This window comes from Tamandua tetradactyla, chromosome 2 (genome assembly GCF_023851605.1).
Source record: "Tamandua tetradactyla isolate mTamTet1 chromosome 2, mTamTet1.pri, whole genome shotgun sequence".
NCBI classification, from domain to species: domain Eukaryota; kingdom Metazoa; phylum Chordata; class Mammalia; order Pilosa; family Myrmecophagidae; genus Tamandua; species Tamandua tetradactyla.
In genome coordinates this window covers 218,281,154-218,300,023 of record NC_135328.1, presented here as the reverse complement: position 1 = coordinate 218,300,023, position 18,870 = coordinate 218,281,154, and the positions used below count along the sequence as shown (strand labels likewise).

General features: G+C 48.9%; 1 protein-coding gene across 16 annotated transcripts in view; it reads left to right on the top strand.

Annotated features, from left to right (window-relative positions):
- CAMTA1 (calmodulin binding transcription activator 1) overlaps positions 1 to 18,870 on the top strand; it is a 964,086-nt gene that overhangs the window by 383,106 nt on the left and 562,110 nt on the right. Inside the window, exon 5 of one of the 16 annotated variants that reach the window (XM_077151460.1) lies at positions 13,138 to 13,228. The exons of 14 other annotated variants lie outside the window; for them this stretch is intronic. In XM_077151460.1, coding sequence (XP_077007575.1) covers positions 13,138 to 13,171 — 34 coding nt within the window. In that variant the 3' untranslated portion in view covers positions 13,172 to 13,228. Of the gene's footprint in view, positions 1 to 13,137; positions 13,321 to 18,870 lie in introns of those variants that run through there. One more of the 16 variants, XM_077151444.1, reaches the window with a different exon arrangement.

The window sequence follows — 18,870 nt, the reverse complement described above, 5'->3', positions numbered from 1 at the left end:
TGGGTGTATTTTTCCCAATTTATAAATGTGGAAACAGACGAGGGAAGGTCATGAAACTTCTCAAGGTTGCAGAGCTGTGCAGTAGCCGAAGCCAGGTTGGAAAGTGCATTCTTCTCTCCCGTGCCATAACCTTTGTGCTGCTCCCTCAGGTCTGGGCCATGGACTTTGTTCAACTCCGAAGAACCCCCGTGGACCCCAAAAACCAGAGGTGTCTCCTCTGGGTGGGGCCACTCTCCTGGGCCCTCCTGGGCTGGAGCCCGGAATGGGGAAGACCTTCCCCCGCTGCAGCCGGGCATTAAATAAGAGTGTTAGCGGGCTGCCAGCTTATTCATCTACTGTATTTATGGCAACCACTAAAGACTTCAAAAAAGGGTTTAATTCAATGTGAGCCTCTATCTTTGAAGAAATTTGTTTAATAGTGCAGGGAAAATTGGTATTTTAATACAGGAGGATCAGAGCTGCTCTGTCACTTGAGAGAGAAGATGGGAATAGAGGGTGGAAAGTGGCAGTGGGGGCTCGGGCTGGGAAGGACGCGAGTGGGGTACACCCACAGCTGGGCTCAAGTGCAGCCGCCAGTGGCTACCTTGGGGAGGGAGAGGCCAAGAAATGGCTGCTAGGTGTCTGCGTGCCCCAGGTTGGTGGCAGGAGCAGGACGCAGCTCTGACAGCATGGTGTGACCCTAAGCCTGGGTTTGCGGGCTCCTGGGGGGCAAGGCTGTCGGAGTGTCTCTGCACCCTCAAAACTGGACCTGCCCTGGAGCATTTGATCACCATTCCTTGGCTACAGCCCTGACGCCTCTGATCGGGCAGGGGCGAGGCTGCCCTTAAGGGACACATAGAGCGGGGTGGGGCCCTCGAAGCCCAGAGGAAGGGGCTCAGAGCAGTGCAGCCCTGGGCTCACCCCGCTTGCACTGTCCACGAGCTCTGTGACCTTGGGCTCTAGTCCTGCCTCCTTGGGCCTTGGTGTTCTCATCTCCGTGGCAGAGATGAGACCCACCATCCGGGCCGTTGCTTAAATGAAAAATAGCTCCCATGTGCTGAGCGTTACTATGCGGCCCGATGCTAAGTGCTTCAATTGAATCATTTCACTTAAACGAGACGATGTGGGTCAAGGCCCAGTGGAGCGTCTCACCCGGGGGTGCTCAGCAGTGGCCCGGGACCCCTGGGCGCCGCGGGTCCCCCACGCCAGGAGGGTTGCGGGCCCCACGCCCCCACCTGCTGGCCGCCAGCCTTCCTCTGGGCTCAGGCGGTCAGCTGGGGCGCCGGGACGTGAGAAGTTAATTTTCAGACACTCAAGGGGGAAGAGCACAGAGGAAAGAAGGAAGTGAAAAGATAAGAAAATGTAGGAAGGTTATCTTTCAGTTAAGGACGCAGTAATTCTCCCAGCTGAGAGCCGTGTCTGGGGGTATCTGTTTCATGGGTCTGATGAGCAGGAGGCTATTGGCTTTCTGTGCCTGCGGAGGCGTCCACGGCTCTTGGAGGGACAGCCAGGGCAGGGACAGGCCTGCCTTTGCCCCAGGCCGGGTCCTCACCCCTCACTGGGTGGCCCGGTGGGTGGGGCGATGTGGGGGGCTGGGTGGGGGGGATGAAGAGCTGTGCCCACGGGGGTCTCTGATCCTTCTCTCTCTCTCTCTCTCTCTCTCTCTCTCTCTCTCTCTCTCTCTCTCACACACACACACACACACACACACACACACACACACACACACACACACACACACACACACACACACACACACACACACACACACACACACACACACACACACACACACACGCTTCTTCCACCTTTTCTGGCCTTTTAACAAGGACCTAGAGAGCTTCCTTTGCGCTCAGCCTGCTCTGCTCTCTGCCCTTCCAGCTCACCCCTGCCCAGGCCCGGCCTCTGCACCCACCATGCCAGGGTCTTACCTTTCAGGTGTCATGAACCCAAGGCCAGCGTTATCTATTTATGGGTGTGCGGTGGGGTTCTGCTGTTCCAGTTTGGGGTGCAGCCAGCCTGCCCTCTCCGGTCCAGAACAGCCAGAAGTCCAGGGCACCACCCCCACCCGGGTCCAGCATCTCCGCTTGTATCTGGTGCTGGCTCAGGGCTTCGATCCTGTGGGGTGGAAGGGCCTGCTCCACTGGGGTTGTTGCCGTGGACCCACAGGAGGGGCAGCTGTGCAGAGTTAGCAGCAGGGGCTCTCCTGGCCTCTGAGCAGCCCTGGCCTCCATAGTGGGCTCTACCCCAGCAGTGATGACTGTTCCAGAAGGGTGGGCCCGGTCCCTCCCCAGGGTGTTTCTTAAGGCCAAGTCGCCTAGGGCGCTCTAAGACCTCGTGTGGCCCCTTCAGTCAAGTTCAGGGCAGTGCCCACTTCGCGGGGAGTCCGGAGGGAGGAAACGAGAAAGCATATGGGAAGGTCCGGCCGGGGCTGTCCACGCGGGGTCCTCAGTCCACACCAGCCCCTCTTATTCCTGTTCAGAGCCTCTTCTCACTTGCTCCACTCCTCTCTCGTTCCTATGTATCCCTCGACTCCAGGGGTGCTTCCGCAGAAAACCCTCACCCACTGGGGTGCACAGCTGCTGCACCCTCCCCGGCTCAGCCTCCAGAGAACCCTGCAGCAGCACAGACTCCTAGCGCGCCCTCTGCCCCCGCTTTCGGGATACTACTTTCTAGCCCACCTGCTGGGCGTGTGGTTACTGGTGCTGCCCAGCTCGGCTGTGGGTTCCCCAGGCCAGAGCCTGGGCTTGCTGGACCGATCCCCAGGTCTGCTCAGGGCCCCGCAGAGACGGGGGCACAGAAATGTTTATTGAATGACTGTATGACTGAGTGAGGACCCTGAGTGGCCGCACCTAGGAACTGCTTGTCGACTGCCCTCCTGATGGGCTGATATGACGTCCTCCGGTGTATGCAGGTCTGGGGGCGATCACCAGCACACTCTCCTCCCAGCTTGGTCCCAGCCACGCTCTCGGACCCCACACCCTCTGCCTGACCCTGCTGGAAGTCTTCAGTTCTTAGGGGGATGTGAGTGACCTTTTAGGTCTGTGGGAACAAGGCCAGGGAAGAGCCAGGAGGGTAATGGTGTTTTGGATTGAGTGGCTTTCAGACCTTCCCAGCTTGAGGTCCCTATGCCTTCACTGTCCCCCAACATCTGTGCTATGCTTTGCTCCACCCAGGATGGGTTCTCAGCCTGCTTCGTCGGAGCAGGACATCTCTTTGGGGAGCTTCCAGGGCCAGGGTCCGAGGCTGCAGTGGGTGCTTTCCTTGCCTTGTCGGCAGTTAATGGGGAGTGGGGTGGGGCCTTCCTGCCCTAGTGGGCACATCTCTGAGATACAGGACAGAGGGGAAGTGAGGTCTAGGCTCATGGGCACTTCCCTGAGGGCAGGTGCCTCACTCAGGGCCCCCCAGCTGCCCGGAGACTGTGGTGTGGCAGAGGTGGGGGCAAAGGGTGCCTCTGGGAGGAGTGAGATTTATGAAGGGTGGGTAAGGGCGTCCTTCCTGCCTTCCTCCAGCTGAGCCTCAGCTTTCCCCAGCATACAATCGGGGCTCCCAGAGGTCTGCCTTTGTCTTGGAAGGGCCACTCCTCCCTGAGAGCAGAAATACTTCCCCGCAGGGTGAATGGTAGCTTGTGTGCTGAATTGATGGAAACTCAGAAGGGCCTGAGCCTTAGAAACCAGTGGGGCTCGGAGTCCTTCTGCCTCAGTGATTCACTCATTTCCTGCCTCTCTAGTGCAGTAAAACAGAAGAGAGGTCTTTCCCTCCACAGCCCATAGCTGTAGAAACACCACCTTCAGCTCATGACAATAGCCTGGTTACTTCCTGCTGTGTGGTCTTGGGTCAGTTGCTTGACCTTTCTGAGCCTCATCGGTAGGGCCCAGATAATAACGCCTTCCCTTAGGGATGTTAGGAGGATCAAATGAGGTGATTAACGTCCATGCAGGTAAAGTACTGGGGATGTGAGCTGTTTCTCATTTGGATCTGAGCTGCCGGGCTGGACTTCCTAGACACACACTGAGAACAGAAGAAAAGCCACTGGGTGCTCAGCTGCTCCAAGGATGGTTGTCCCTGAACTTCTGGGGGAAGGGAAAGGTCCAGCCTAATTCCCAAGAATAGCTCATGCCTGGGCAGGCAGCCAGCAGGCCTCCAGGGAGCGGGGCAAGGTCGGAGCCAGGCCAGAGGTGCCGGCAGTGCCTGGGTGGGAGGATGCTGGGAAGACAGTCAAAGAAATGTGCAGCCTCCGCAGGGAGCTGAGCCATCCTTGTGGTGATAAAATCTTGATGACAATTCATGAAATAGTGCCTTTGCCATTCTCTAGGGCTTTAAGTGCCACCAGGAACGTTTGTACCTTTAACATCATCGCTGGGAGAGGTATTGTCCAAGGTCGGGGGAAAACTGAGGCTCAGAGAGGTTCAGCTTAAACAAGGACACAGTGGCATTAGGCTCTACCAGTGGGACCGTTCTTATCCCCAAGGCTAACTGCCTCTCCAGGGAAATCCCCTTCATGATGCCCCTGGGAGGCCCTGGATGCTGCCTGTGGACACCGTGAATCGGGAGGAAGGCGAGTGCAGCCAGAGGGCTGGGGGTCCTGCCTGGATCCCAGTAGCTGCTAGCCCCCACCCCCACCCCCCCCACCCCCCTCCGCTGCCAGCTGCGGTCTTGCCTGGGGAGGCTGGCCCGGCAGGCAGGTGCACACAGCCCCCAGCCCCTGGAGACTGGCTCAGTGTGGCCGGTGAAACAGGACCAGCAAGGCCTCTCCAGTTGGCAGATGGGAGAGAGGGATCCTGAAGGCACAGAACACAATCAAGCAAAATTCCTGCTTCTTGCATTGCGTGGGGGGTGGATATCAGGTGTATTTCCTTAAAGGTACTATAAACCTCTCCCGCAGGACTTCTCACCTCCGCTCTATTGGCACTTGAGCCAGGTACTGCTTGGTTGTGGGTGGCCTGCGCTCTGTCGGATGTTTAGCCACATCCCTGGCCTCGACACCCCACCACCACCACTAGATACCAGTAGCACTCCTCCCCCCCCCCGTGACAGTTAAAAATATCTCCAACATTGCCAGATGTCCCCTGGGAGGCAAACTTGCCCCTGATTGAGAACTTGTGCTCTACACGATGCAAGGATATAGATTTGCAACGTTGCTAGGATTAAACAGCTGCGTGTGTACAAGTTCAGGACAGAACCGCATGCCTTGGTGGTGGCTGTTGTCTCCAGATGCCCGCAGGGGGACCCGGGTCCTGGCGGGGCAGGAGGGTGGAAAGTCGTCTCTCCTCCAATGTCATCCCCAGCTGCTGGTGCTGCAGACAGGCTAAGAAAGTGCCGTTTCATTTTGCCCGAGCAAAGAAAGCAGGCGTAGCGCCCGAGCAAGGAAAGCAGGCTCATATATTGATTGACTCATCAAATGCTCTGCCTCAGCTGCCTGCATTTGTGTACAGGGTGGAAATTAATGCCAAGGATGTTTACTGTATAATAGGATTTGAAATCCGTTGCAACCACTGGGCCAAGAATGAGAAAAACACTTTTGCATAAAGGAGGATTTGGTTCACTAACTAACACGCAGTGCTTGCTGTCAACCACTAACAAGAAACCTGGGCCCCTCTCTGTTTTGGCCAGGCCCGGCTTCCCTCTCTGTCTCCTTGCCTTTATTCCGCACTGTGCTTTGATGTGGCGCCTTCTAATGTTTTCATTACTGAGAGAGCTTCACCCTGCAGGGTGCACAGCAGCCTCATTAGTTGATGCCCGATCCATCATCAGCGCATTGGCAGGCGGGGTTTGCCGCCTTTCCTTCCTGTTCCCCTCTTTGCAGTGGGCAGTGGGCAGCTCTGACATGCCTCGCTCAGGCTCTCTGGACCTTAGAAGAGGGACTCCCACTGGCAATGGTGATGCCCACTGGCTACATCTCCAGACGTGCCCACCTTGTATTCGTGCCCCTCTCTCTCACCAAAGCCCCTGAGCTGTGCCCCATGGGGAGAGAAGGGTGCAGCCAGTTCCTGGCCCGGGCTGAGGGCTTTTCCTCAGGGGTGGGGACAGGTCAGGCCCCCCCAGTGCTTTCTTAGCAAAGAGTCACCTCTGGAGGAAATGGCTGTGGATCCCACACCCCGCGGAGTGATGCTCTCAGGTGTTGGGGCCACACCCGGGGGATTTCCCCCGTGGGCTCAGGCCCGCACATTTGTGCTTTCACGTTCCTTTTGTTTTTCTTTCCAGCCCCCTCTGATTGGATTCTCCACAGATTAACATTTTCCATTATATGTTATAATGCATTTTTTTTTAAAGCCAAATCTCCCTTCACAGATTGCTGTCTTCATAATATAGGAATTATTTCTCAGTCACTTTAAAAAGCCCCGCTTCATTAACTTAGTGACTGTTTGGTAATTTGAAAGTCACTTTCACAAGTTTTAATACTGCCCGGTTGAGAATCACAGTAATAAATGTATTAGGTCTTAATAGTGTTATGATTCTGTCTGCAGCGAAAAAAATTAGAATCAGTAATTAGGTCTGACCTCAACATAAGCCTGCGCTGTGCACGATGGGCCGACCGAGCATCCCTCGTTTCAGGAACCTTCCAGGCAGGCCTGGGGCCCATTGTCTCAGCTTTTGGGTGAAGCTGGAAACAAGCTGCCCTGGAGCTCCCTAGCACCTCTGTTTTCCTTTCTCTGATCATGGCTTCGAGGCTCCATTCCACATAAAGAATCTCACATCTAGGCTCAGCTTCCAGGGAGGCAGGCAGCGCAGGTACCGTCTCCTCCATTTGGAAGTGGAGACCTTGAACCCCCAAACTCAGGCTCCTACCTCAGCCTTGTCTTTTGACAGATGACGCCACCAGCTTGGGGAAGGGGACCAGGGGCTTTTTTTTTCCATTTTTTGGCAATCTCACTTTCCTCTCTCTCTCTGCCTGGAGGTCAGCTCTGAGTGAAGTGAGTGTGCTGGGCGGAGGGAGTGTGCATAGGGGACAGGCCTGTCCCGGCTGCCCCAGCGGGAAGTGGGGGGAGCCCTTTGCAGAAGGGCCGCTTCCTGTCCGGGCTGCTTTCCTCTTCGCTCGATTCCGCACGGGCTCCCGGGACCCTTCTAACCTGGGAACTAAGATGGGACCCCCGTCGGAGAGGGGTGGGCGGGCTCAGAAAAAGCCCAAGTCACCTCAGGGTGACTTGTCATGTTTCATTTGCCCGGATCAGTTTGGCGTCTATAAGAATCGGGGCGGGGGTGGGGGGGGGCGAGGCTCCCCTCGAACCTTTCACAGATGTTTCAGGCCAACTTTTCCTGGCAAAATTGATCTTGACATTTTGATAAGAGCCCATTCGCCGTGTTCTGTGTTTTGATTCTGTGACTCTAAGCTGTTCTGAAAACCAGCTGTGGACCTAAATCTTGTTTGTGGAATCTGCATACCGCAGCAGCAGCAGAAACCCCAGAACCTCGGGGTCATTTCATAGACACTCGACGCAGCCGCTGCGCTGATATTAGATCGCGGTAGTTTATCAGACTTCTGCCGGGGGGCGGCGTGGGCAGAGATGCATAATAAATGTCTTGAACCTTCTTCTGTCTCTCGCAGAGTTTGAAATGCAAAAAAATAAAATAAAATAAAATTAAAAAAAAGGTAGACCTTTAATGGAAATATTTTATATTCATGGAAAAGACAAGTCCCTGCTACTTAGGAACCGTGGTTGCCGTGTAAATTGGAACATCTATATCAGGTGCCAGGTGATCTTTTGTCACTTGGCATAAGGAAAAAAAAATTGTAAGTTGGATTGGAAGCATTTTAGGCCACCCCTCACTGTTTGAAAGGCACACACCTTCTGTCCAAATTGAGCTTCCTTTTACAAATGTTATTCTAGGGGAAAAGAGAGTGATTCCCAATCCAAATTAGTTTTCAAGAGAATTATCTGCCTCCACCTGCTACCCCCCGCTTGCCTGCATCAGTGATGGAGCCTGTGTTTCTTTTCCTCTGTAGGTGACCCTCTAAGGAAATAACATAAATCAAAGGGAGACAGGCAGAGCGTGCGGGAGATCAGGAGGGGAAGGAAAGGGCAGAGGGAAGCTGGTTCCTTTGGGGGTGGGGGGATGGTGAGTGCTGAGCACCTCCCGGCTGTGCTCCCTCCAGGCGGACGCTCGCTGCAGGTGATTTTGGAGGACAGGGAGGATTGGAGGGTGTGGCAGGTTCTCGGGCCTGTGTTCACTCTGTGATCCTATTGGTTTTCCCATGACTTGGGGTCCCTTGGTGTGAGAGGTAACCATTGTGGATCTTGAGTGCATTTCCTGAACTACAGTGAACATGTCATTAAAAAGCTGACATTAAAATGAAGCCCTTAAGGAAGTTGCATGGTGACACAGAACACAAACGGACGGAACCAAGAACTACCAGGACTGATTCTGCCCCCAACTTAACATGTGAGCACCTTGCTAGGCCCTGGGTGTCCTATACCTACCTGGGGATGTTGGGCTAGAAGGTTACGAGGCCCTGAAATTGTGGCTGCATGTCCGTGAGCCCTTGCTGTCCCGGCAGCCTCGCCACGTAGCGGCACATCAGGTATGGTGCTGGCAGCGGGGGCAGCCCTGTAGGAGATAGCAGTGAGGAGTGGAGGCGAAGCTGGGGACATCCATCTGTAGGGTGCAGGGCCAGAAGGTGAGTGGATTGGACCCTGGGAGGACACCCCCGTACCCCCAACTCGAGACTCCAGTTTGAAGGTGTTGGGGCTTGCATTTGATGGCAGGAAATGCTATTAAGATTTTGGAGTCATCGATAAGTGAGTGGGTGACTAAGTGAACACCTGCTTTGAATGTTCTCTTTTTTCTTGTGAAGTCAAAGAGGAGTAGAGCAGTGCATGATAAAACTCAGCCGAGGAATAAGGCGAGCAGCTCTCAGGGCCACCCTGCCTTGCCGTGATGGAGCTGTGTCGTCTGAGCTCTCTGGGGCTCTGGGCCTGACCCTCCCTGCCTCTCGCCTTTGCAGCTCTGCCCTACAGATCTCCCCAGGTTCAGTCTGGCTCCGCGTGGCTGGGAGGGAGTGGCGCACATATGCCGTCCATGTCTCCGTTCGTTCAGTTCATCACACGTTGGGCACCTCTCCTAGGTCAGGCTCTGTGCCAAAGAGGACACATACAGGAGAATAGCAACCCATTTCCATCTTCCAGGAGATTGCCACAGAGTGGAGGGAGCAGACACTCAGAGGAATAGTTATCTTGGAGAAATATGTAAGCGGGACCAGAGAAAGGCACCCATCCAGGCTGCGAGAGCCGGAGGGGGCTGCTCAGCAGGGAAGCGAGTTCCCTTCAAAAGTCATTCTCTCTGGCCTTTGCTGGGAACTCCGCTGCACCAGCGATATTATAAGGCGCTGGCCTGGTTCTCAAGAGGCTGAGCCAGGCACCGTTCTTGACAAGTCGCCTACACACTTTCCGATCCTGATTGCACGTCCTCATTTCGAGACTGAGACGGTTTCAGGTGCAACTGAGAAGCGTGGACCTGCTGTCCGTTTCTGTGCTCTGTGACCACTGCTTAATTTGACAAGAGACAGATCTTTCACAGCTTCGGGTTATCTGGACCAATTTGTGCTCTCGACACTTTGTAGGCAGGATTGCCTTGTCTGCTTGTGTTGCGCCTTTCTCGATAAGACTGCCTCAGCCACCACCTCCGTCAGTATTTTTATTCATGATCACTGGTGATATCTGAACCAGCAGAAACTATAAGTAAGGGGCTTTTAAAACTAAAATTCTTGACCCCCTCCCTTATCTCTGAGGAAGTCATGGGTCAGAAAGAATTCTTATGCTAAAAAAAGTATTTGATAAAATATAACACAAATTGATGATGAAACAGTTAAGCAGTTAAGGATAGAAGGGCCCTTTCTTAGTCTGAAGAAAGGTGACTATCAAAAATCTCTAGCAAGGGAAATGCAAATTAAAATCACAATGAGACGCATGACTGGCTAACATTTAAAAAGACTGATGACACCAAAAGTTGGCAAGATGTGGACAACAGAAAGTCTCATACATAATTGATGGTGCGTGAAATGGTACAACCACTTTGGAAAACTATCTGACAGGTTCTTATAACTAAACTAGACATAATCCTATCTATGACCCAGCAATCCCATTCCCATGCATTTACAATGGAAAATGAAAACATATTCACAAAGAAACCTGGCAGTTTTGTGCCAAAAACTGGAAGTAACTCAGGAATCCATCAACAGGTGAATGAATAAACAGAGGTATATTCATATGATGGCATACTACTCAGCAATAAAAAGGAGCAAATAACTAATATATGCCACAATATGGTTGAACCTCAAAAACATCGTGATGAGTGAAAGAAGACACAGATAGAAGAATACATATTCTATGTTTCAATTATGTGAACTTCTAGATTAGGCAAAACTAACCTATGGTGAAAAAACCCAGAAAAATGGTTGCCTCTGTCAAAGTGATGATATCTGCAGTTTCTGGGGAGGGACAGAGAGAGACGTTTGGGTTTATGTGCATTTGTCAGAATTCATCTGTGATACACCAGAGATTTGTGCATTTTTTACCTAAGAAAAACAAACAAAAACCAAAAAAATCTGCAAACAAATATTAAGCTCTAGTTAATGATATGACTGCAGAAGCGTTTAAGGGTGAAGTGTACTGATGCCTGCAATTTACTCTGAAACGCATCAAGAAATAAAATGGATCGCTGTGTGCTTGGAAGAATGGTTAGCTGGATAGCTGTGGGATAGAGCAGATAGAAAAAAATGTTCACTATAGAATCCAGGTGGTGAGAATGCTGGTGTTCTCCATGAACTTCTGCCAGCTTTTCTGTATGTTGGATAGTTTTCATAATAAAATGTTGGGGGGAAACTGAGCAATATTTCTCTCCAGATGTCATATATATTTGGTAAAAGTAGATGAAAACAATCAAGGGAATTGCAAGCACAGAAATTAGGATGGGGCTTGCCTAGAATGAGGCTCAGAGAAAAAAAACCTACATTAGCTTTGTGCAGAATGTTCTAGTTAATAAGTTAGGGTTGGGGTGGGGGTGGGTTCGTGGGTCTTCTTTATTTAAGCTTTGTACATAAAATGAAAACATTTTTAAAAGGCATGAAAAAGTTTTTTTTTTTGTATGTGTATGTGTTCTTTTTAAAGAAAATAACAAGGTCTTAGAGGCAGTCTGTTTTAAGAAATGTTTAAGTAGTTTGGATCTGAGAGGGGCTGCTTTTCAACCCCAGGGGAGCTGGGGTTCAGGAGAGGAAACCAGCAGGGACCCAACGCAAGGTGAAAAGTGGTGTCCCCATGACTTTGGGAAGCAGCTTTTTAAATTGCGACTTTATTTGGTTGCAAAGAGTTTAAAGTGATGGATATTTTCAGCACGCTTCTCTCTAACTGTAAGTAGAACAATATGTAAACCAACACAGCTGGAATGCAAACTCTTGTGAGTCGAACTTCCACTCCAATCACCTTCCCTCATGGCTCTCAGCAAACGACCTCATTTCCTACTTCTCCAGCTCAAGCAGAAGACACGAAACCAGAGCGTCCTCTGCTGTCCCCCCATCTGTGTGCCTTCCTCCTGCTCTGGCCCGTCTCCCTGAGCTCTGGATCCCACCACCATTTCCTCTCCATTTTCCGGATAAAATTGGGAACTGACACACCTCTCTGTGCCCAAGTCTCCTCATTTATAAAGTTGGGGAAATAATAATGCCTCCTCCATAGTGTTGCTTTAAAGATGAAATTATTAATGTATTTGAGGTGCTTAAAACAGAGCCTAGCACATAAGATGGTTTTGGTAAATAAGAGCTAGTAGCTATTATCGTTGACTTGCCTCTCCGAATTATACCTCCTTTCTACGTTAACCTCGCTCTTCTGTGCCTTCCCTCACCCAGATTCCTTGACATCATTGTCACACTGGCTGTCTCCATTCCTGTGACCGTGGCTGCCACAGCCCTGAAGAGCGCGTCCACCCATGGCCTCCTTGTTGCCAAAGCCATCGGGCATTTCCCAGCCCTGGTTCTCTGGATCTGACACCCAGAAGCACTGTTTTCCCCTTGAAATGCACTCCCACTCCCACCCCCTTGACTTCTCTGTGATATACTCCTTGGCGGCCTTCTCCGGATCATTGTGAGCTCCTGTTCCCAGGCTCACCTCTTAGATGTTTGTTCCTCCAGGTTCTGCCTGAGGTGTTCTGTTTTGCTTACTCTGAAAACTTTCCTTGGGAATCCTTGTCCACTTGTCTGCCTTTAGTTACAGCAATGACACCCACATCTTTATCTACAGTCCAGATAGTTCTCCTGAGTTTCAGTTGTCTGGTGGCTATTCCTACTTGGACATGCCATAGGCATCTCAAATTCAGCATGTCCCAACTGGCTTCATTTCCTCCTGCCCTGAAATCTGCTCCTTCTCTTGGGTTCTCTGTCTCATACAGGGCACCACCCATTTGAGTATCTCTGTCGCTCAGCTCCCACATATAACCAAGACCACGCCTGCAACTAGCTCCTAAATACCTAGAATGAAATCCTTTCTCTCCATCCTTACTGCACCTCTGTCCTGGTTCAGGGTTCCAGTATCTCTTTCCTGGATTGCTGCAAAAGCTTCCTAAAACTCTCCTCCTTCAATTCATTCTTTCTCCTGAGAACAGAATACTCTCTCTAAACCTCGATTTTTAATGTCATACCCCTACTTAGAACGTTTCAGTGCCTCCCACTGCTCTCGAACCAGATCCAGACTCCTGAATTTGGTTGACAAGGTGGTGCCTAATCTGACCTGCCTGCCATTCAGCCTTAGCTCCCACCACTCCTTCCATGCTGGAGTCTTCCAGCTTCTCTACCTGGTACGTGTTCTGTCCCTGCTGGCTTTTACATCTCTCTTCTCTCTTCCCGTGATGCCCCTCCCATCCCACTTGCATAACTCTCACTCACCCTCTAGCACTCAGCTTGGCTGTCACTTCCTCTAGAAGCCTTCTCTGAGCTCTTTCCTTCATTCACTGAGCACCAACTCCAGCCGGGCACAAGGATGGGGAGCTGAAGATGGCAAGGTCCTTCCATGCAGGAAGCCTACATTCTCTTGGGGGGTGGGTAGGTGGGGGGGGGGGGACGACCCTGTGAGCGGGTACACCAGGGCTGTGCGAGTTTCTGATGGTGGTAATTGTAAGGTAGAGACAGCATGAGCTGGTGTGATGCAGGCTGACTGTGTGTGCTTGTGTCAGCAACATCAGGGGCTCCATCGCTGGTGATGTTTGAACTTAAACCGGAAGAAGGAGAAGCAACCAGAATAGAATCAGAGGGACCCAGGCAGAAGGAACAAGTAGCAGGACCCTGAGGAGGGATTTTCTCGACATGTCTGAGGAACAGGAAAGAAGACCAGCGTTGCTGGTGTGCAGAGAGCCCAGGTGAGCAGGGAAAGGAAGGTCAGGTCCCGGGGCTGGCTGGGTAAGGGCACGCGGCACTTTGCGTGGCCCAGAAAGGGATTTGGATTTCATTTTACGTGCAGTGGACGCCGTTGGAGGTTGGAATCAAGGGAGCAGTACAATAGATCTAGTAGGTTTTAACAAATACAACAGCTTTATTGAAATAGAATTTACATACCCATAAATTGTACCCAAAGCATACAGTCCCATGGTTTTTCACATGTTCACAGAGTTGTGCAACCATCACCACAACCAATTTTAAAACGTTTTTATCATACCCCAAAGAAATCCCTACCTGTGCCCCCCTTCCCTAGCCCTTGGCAACCGCTAAGCTCCTTTAGCTGTCCCTATGGATTTTCCTATTTGGGGGCTTTCAAATAAATAGAATCATATGACATCTGACTTTTCATGACTGGCTTCTTACACTTAATGTTTTCAGCGCTCCATGGTGTTATAGTGTGTATCAGTACATCATTCCTTTTTATGGCCAAATCACATTCCATTGCATGGGTATACCACATTTTGTTTATCTGTTATTTCTACATCGTAGCTATCATAATGTACAGTTTTGTGTGGACATTTGTTTTCAGTTCTATTGGGTGTGTGCTTAGGAGTGGGATTGTTGCATTGTGTGGGATCTCAATGTCTTACCTTTTGAGAAACTGCCAGACTGTTTCTACAGAGGCTGCACCATTTTACATCCCCTAGTGGCTTTTTTAATTTTAAAAGGCCGTGATGGTGCTGGTGCTGGTGTGTAGAATGGATTGGAGGTGGAAGGCAAGGAGGAAGAAGGAAAACCTGTCAGGGGGCTGCTGGAAGCCTCCAGGGAAGAAGTGAGGAGATGAGTTCCATCCCTTCCTGTGTCTCTCCCTTTCTTTTTTCTTTTTCGTTTCTTCTTAGACTAGTACAGTGCGTAGGGAGAGCAATGTGGTAGGGATGTTTAACGTGATTATAATGATGGACCTTAAAATCCAGGTGAGGAGAAATGTGAGGGTGTAAGGGGAGTGATGGGACCTGAAGCTGGGGTGTGGTTGGAAGTCTTCACTGGAGAATTATAGGGCTGTCAGTGCTAGCACAGGAGAGCTGGCAGGATAGGAGATGCTGGTCAGAGGAAGGAATGTTTGCAGTGGCAATTTCGGAGTGGCACCACTGTGGGTGATGCCTGTAGGGCTGGGGGGGTCAGCGTTGGGGTGGCGGGAAGGACCTACCATTGGAGGTGAGGAGGGCAGGGACCTGACAGCCATTCATACACAGATGATGAGATCCCGTGCGGTGATGGCAGGCGTAGGACTGGAGAGAAAGAGAAAGACCCAGGCTCAGCCCATCAGTGGGCAGCCCAGAAGTCGGCAGATGGCAGAGATGGGAAGCGAGTGGTGGGGAGGGGATGGATGGAGTCAGCTCTGAAGGAGGAGGCAGGAGAAACATTTTGGAACTGGTAATGGGGAACAAGGAGGGCACCAGCTTCTCCTTTAGTCTCTGAGGTATTTAGGGTGTGAGAGAAGGAGTTACATTTGGGAAGCCCACAGAGAAACTGGGTTTGGGGGAAACTGCCAGGTTTCATCTAAGGCCAAAACCTGAAATAGGTTGATGCTCCTGGGTGATTTGTTGGTGACGGTCCATGGGTTCCAGAGGGTACAGCTGGAGGGTTTGGGCAGGTGAGTAAGGTGGGCTGTGGGCAGCATGTCCCACTCCGTGCTCTTAGCAGTTCTGTTCATATCACATCCTTATCACACTCCATCAGAATTACCAGTATAATGGTCCTCCCTTCAGACGGGAAGTTTCGATTTATAGGGAGCATATCATTTTTATTCACTGCTGTATCTCCAGTTCCTAGTACACTGCTTAGTATCAGGTATGTGCTAATAATATTTGCTGAATGAATGAGAGACTGGTTGAGCCTCTTTCCATGATGCTATTCCAAGGTGAGTTTAGCAATGAGCTGAGGGCTCCTGGAGAAAGGCATGCAAAATCAGAGACTTTCCCATTCCCTATTCCTTGAATCCCTCCTCATTCTGACCCTGGAGGAGAAGTCAAGACCATCCTGCATTTTAACTCAAAATTTTTGGCAAATAACAAGGCATAAGATATTGACTTAGAGTTACTGGGATCCCACAGGCCTCAGCTGGCCCCATTACTAGCTATTTGGAAGTCGAGGCAGACAGATTGGGTTGGCTTTTTGAAAGAGTTTGCCAGTTTGTGGTGGGAATTGAGTTGAATTTATTATCATTTTTTGCCAGAGGTATTTTGCCAACTATTTACATAATCCGAGGATTCTAGAGAAGTGCCGGGGGTTGATGGGCAGGCTGCTGGGTGCCAGCGTGGTCTGTGTTTGAGCTGGCAGCCCTCACCCTGCCTGGTGCTTTATTAATTCCAAAGCTGTCCACACCCTGGCCCTTCTCATCTTCAGCAGCCGGAGTCTGGGGTTGTCTGCCTGAGCCTGGAACTGGCCCTGCCATGTCCTGTGCCGCTGTGTGATGCAAAGTTGGGTATGAGGTCGGATCTCACAGGAAGATCCAAACTCATATTTTCGCCACTGGAAGCCAGGAAGAATCGGAAATGGACCCATTGTTTAAAAAATAAAATTACTTGTAACTTTTTTTTGCAGTTTTGCAGTGCGTAAGGCTTATTTGACCTTTATAAAGGATGATTAATCAAACTAAGAAGAGCCCTGCCTAATTGGGTGTGAGTGCATTTAGCACTAAAGGACCACTAATCCTTGTGAATACTGGAATGCCAAGAGAAATGATGTAGACAAATATTTGTGCTCTTTGTTTCGTATTTCAGGGGTGAAAAAACATTTATAACAAACAATACTGTTCTATTCCAAAGTATCCTCCATTAAGATGTGTGCCCCTTTTGAAACTGTCACTTTTCTTGATAAAAAAGTGTTTGGAAAAACTGCTTAAATACAATATAGTTGACAAATGTTCAAAGTATGATAATAAAGTAGACATTGCTGGGTAAAAATATCATCCAATTAAAAAAAAAAACTAAATTTAAAGTTGATCAGATCACTGAAAACATGGTAAAAAAAAAAAATTGCATAATCACCCCAGGATGGCCAAAAGTTGTCAATATATGAACTAGTGGTTGGAGATCTTTACTTCAAATGCATTATTTACTCTCTTGTAACATGATACCTGTAGACAAATATAGAGAATAATATTGTGTACAACTCTTTATCTACTACCCAGCTTTCTCAAACCTTACATTTTGCTCCATTTAATTTGATATTTTAAAAAAGAAATAAAGTAAAACACACATGTATATAATTTGATCCTGCTTCTCTAAGTCTTGCCCTAAGGATAGAGTTTTTTATTCTCATGCATAGTTTTCATTCCAATGTGTTTTTAATGCCTTTATCACAAATTTATGCATTAATTAACAATACATAGCATTGCTTTTCAGATTTAAAAATCAGTACCAATGAGACTACCCTGTATCCTTCTGCTACATTGTTCCTATTTTATCTATACTAGTATTATGTATAGTTCATTTATTTTAACTGCTGTATAGAATTCCATTATATGAACAGAATGTGCTGGAGTTTCTCTAAGGTGTGTCTGTGTGTGTAGGTATTTTATTTAGATATTCTTATATTCCTAAGTATGGAACTGCTTAGTTGATTGGCAATAAAGTACATGCATCTTTTACTTCACTTCATATTGTCAAATTGCTCTCCCAAGTGATTGCATTTATTTATGCTCTCGACTAGCAGTACAGTGTATGAGTTCCATTTCTCCACATCCCTGACTTTAAATGCTGAAGGTTGGGAGATGGTGTCTTGTTCTCTGAATTCCCATTTCCCTCATTGCCAATGAGGCTGAGCATCTGCTGTGAATCATCCTCTCATTTACTTTGCCCATTTTTGAAAATATTGAATTGTCTTTTAGTTATTGATCGATTGGTAGGATTTCTTTGTATTTTCTAGATACTGATTCTTAGCTGTATGTATTACAAATGTTTTTCTCCTGTTTTGAGATTTAAAAATGCTGCCTTTTGGTGGGTAGCGATTCTTAATTTTAATGCAGTTTATTTTTACCAATCTTTTTATGGTTTCTGCTTTTTATTGTTGTTTAGTAAATCTTTCTCTACCTCGAACTATAAATATTGTGTCCTCTGTTAACTTCTAAAGGTTTTATGGTTCTTGCTTTCACATTTACATTTTAATCCATCTGGAATTCATTCTGTGAATGGGGCACAGGAGGAAGAGTCTCATTTCTTCCCCCATGTTGAAAACCAGTGGTCCCTATACCATTTACTGAGGGTTCGTCCTGTCCCCAGTGATGGGCATATTTTAGGTTTCCAGGTCATGTGTGGACAGATCAGTTTCTAGCCTCCTTATTTGGTTCCAGTGGTCAGTTTATGCATGCCTGCCCCAGTGTGCCATCGCCTTAGTTGCTGTAGTCTGCTATAGCTCTGAAATAAGTCTTGATAAGTGGGAGAGCGGCCTCCCCCCCCCCCCCACCTTATATATGCTCTTTCGATGTTTCTTGCCTATTCTTGGCCTTGGCTCCAAAAATAATCCTGTCAAGATCCCCAAATTTCCAGAGATTTTGATTGGAATTGCATTGCACGGATTTATTGATTTGACAATAATCTGTCTTTTCATGATATTGAGTCTGTCCACGAATGTGGCATCTCTCACTACGTATTTATGCCTTTTCAAATACAGACCAATAATGCTGTAGATTTTCTCCATAAAGGCCTTGTGTATTTCCTGTTAGAATTTGTTTTTAGGAACTTTATATTTTTGAGGTAGTTTTAAATAGTACCTGTTCTAGTTTGCTAGCTGCCGAATGCAACACACCAGAGATGGATTGGCTTTAAATAAAAAGGGATTTATTTCATTAGTTCTTCAGAGGAAAGGCAGCTAACTTTCAGCTGAGGTTCTTTCTTATGTGGGAAGGCACAGGGCGATCTCTACTGGGTTTCTCTTTAGGCCTCTGGGTTCCAACAACTTTCCCTGGGGTGGTTCCTTTCTGCATCTCCAAAGGCCCTGGCTGAGCTGCGAGTGCTGAGATGAGGAATGCTGAGCTGCTTGGGCTGTGCTACGTTGAGTCTCTCATTTAAACACGAGCCAATTAAGTCGAACATCATTCATTGCAGCAGGCACGCCTCCTAGCCGACTGCAGATGTAATCAGCAACAGATGACGTTCACATACCATTGGCTCATGTCCACAGCAGCAGAACGAGGTGCCTTCACCTGGCCGAGTTGACAACTGAATCTAACTAACACAGTACCTTTCAAGTTATATTTCAAAGTATAATTTATTTTTGTATGTTGATTTTACATCCAGACACTTTGGTAAAATCTTGTATTAATTTGATGCTTTGTAGATTCTTTTGGATTTTCAATGCAGATAATCACATCATCTGTGAATACTTAGTACTTTTTCTTTCTTTCCAAACCATATACCTTTTACTTTTTGTTTTCACATTGCTGTGGCAATTAGAACTTCAACTACATGCCAGGTAGAAATGGTAATAGTAGAAACCCTTCTTGTCTTGAGAATCATAGGAGCCTATAG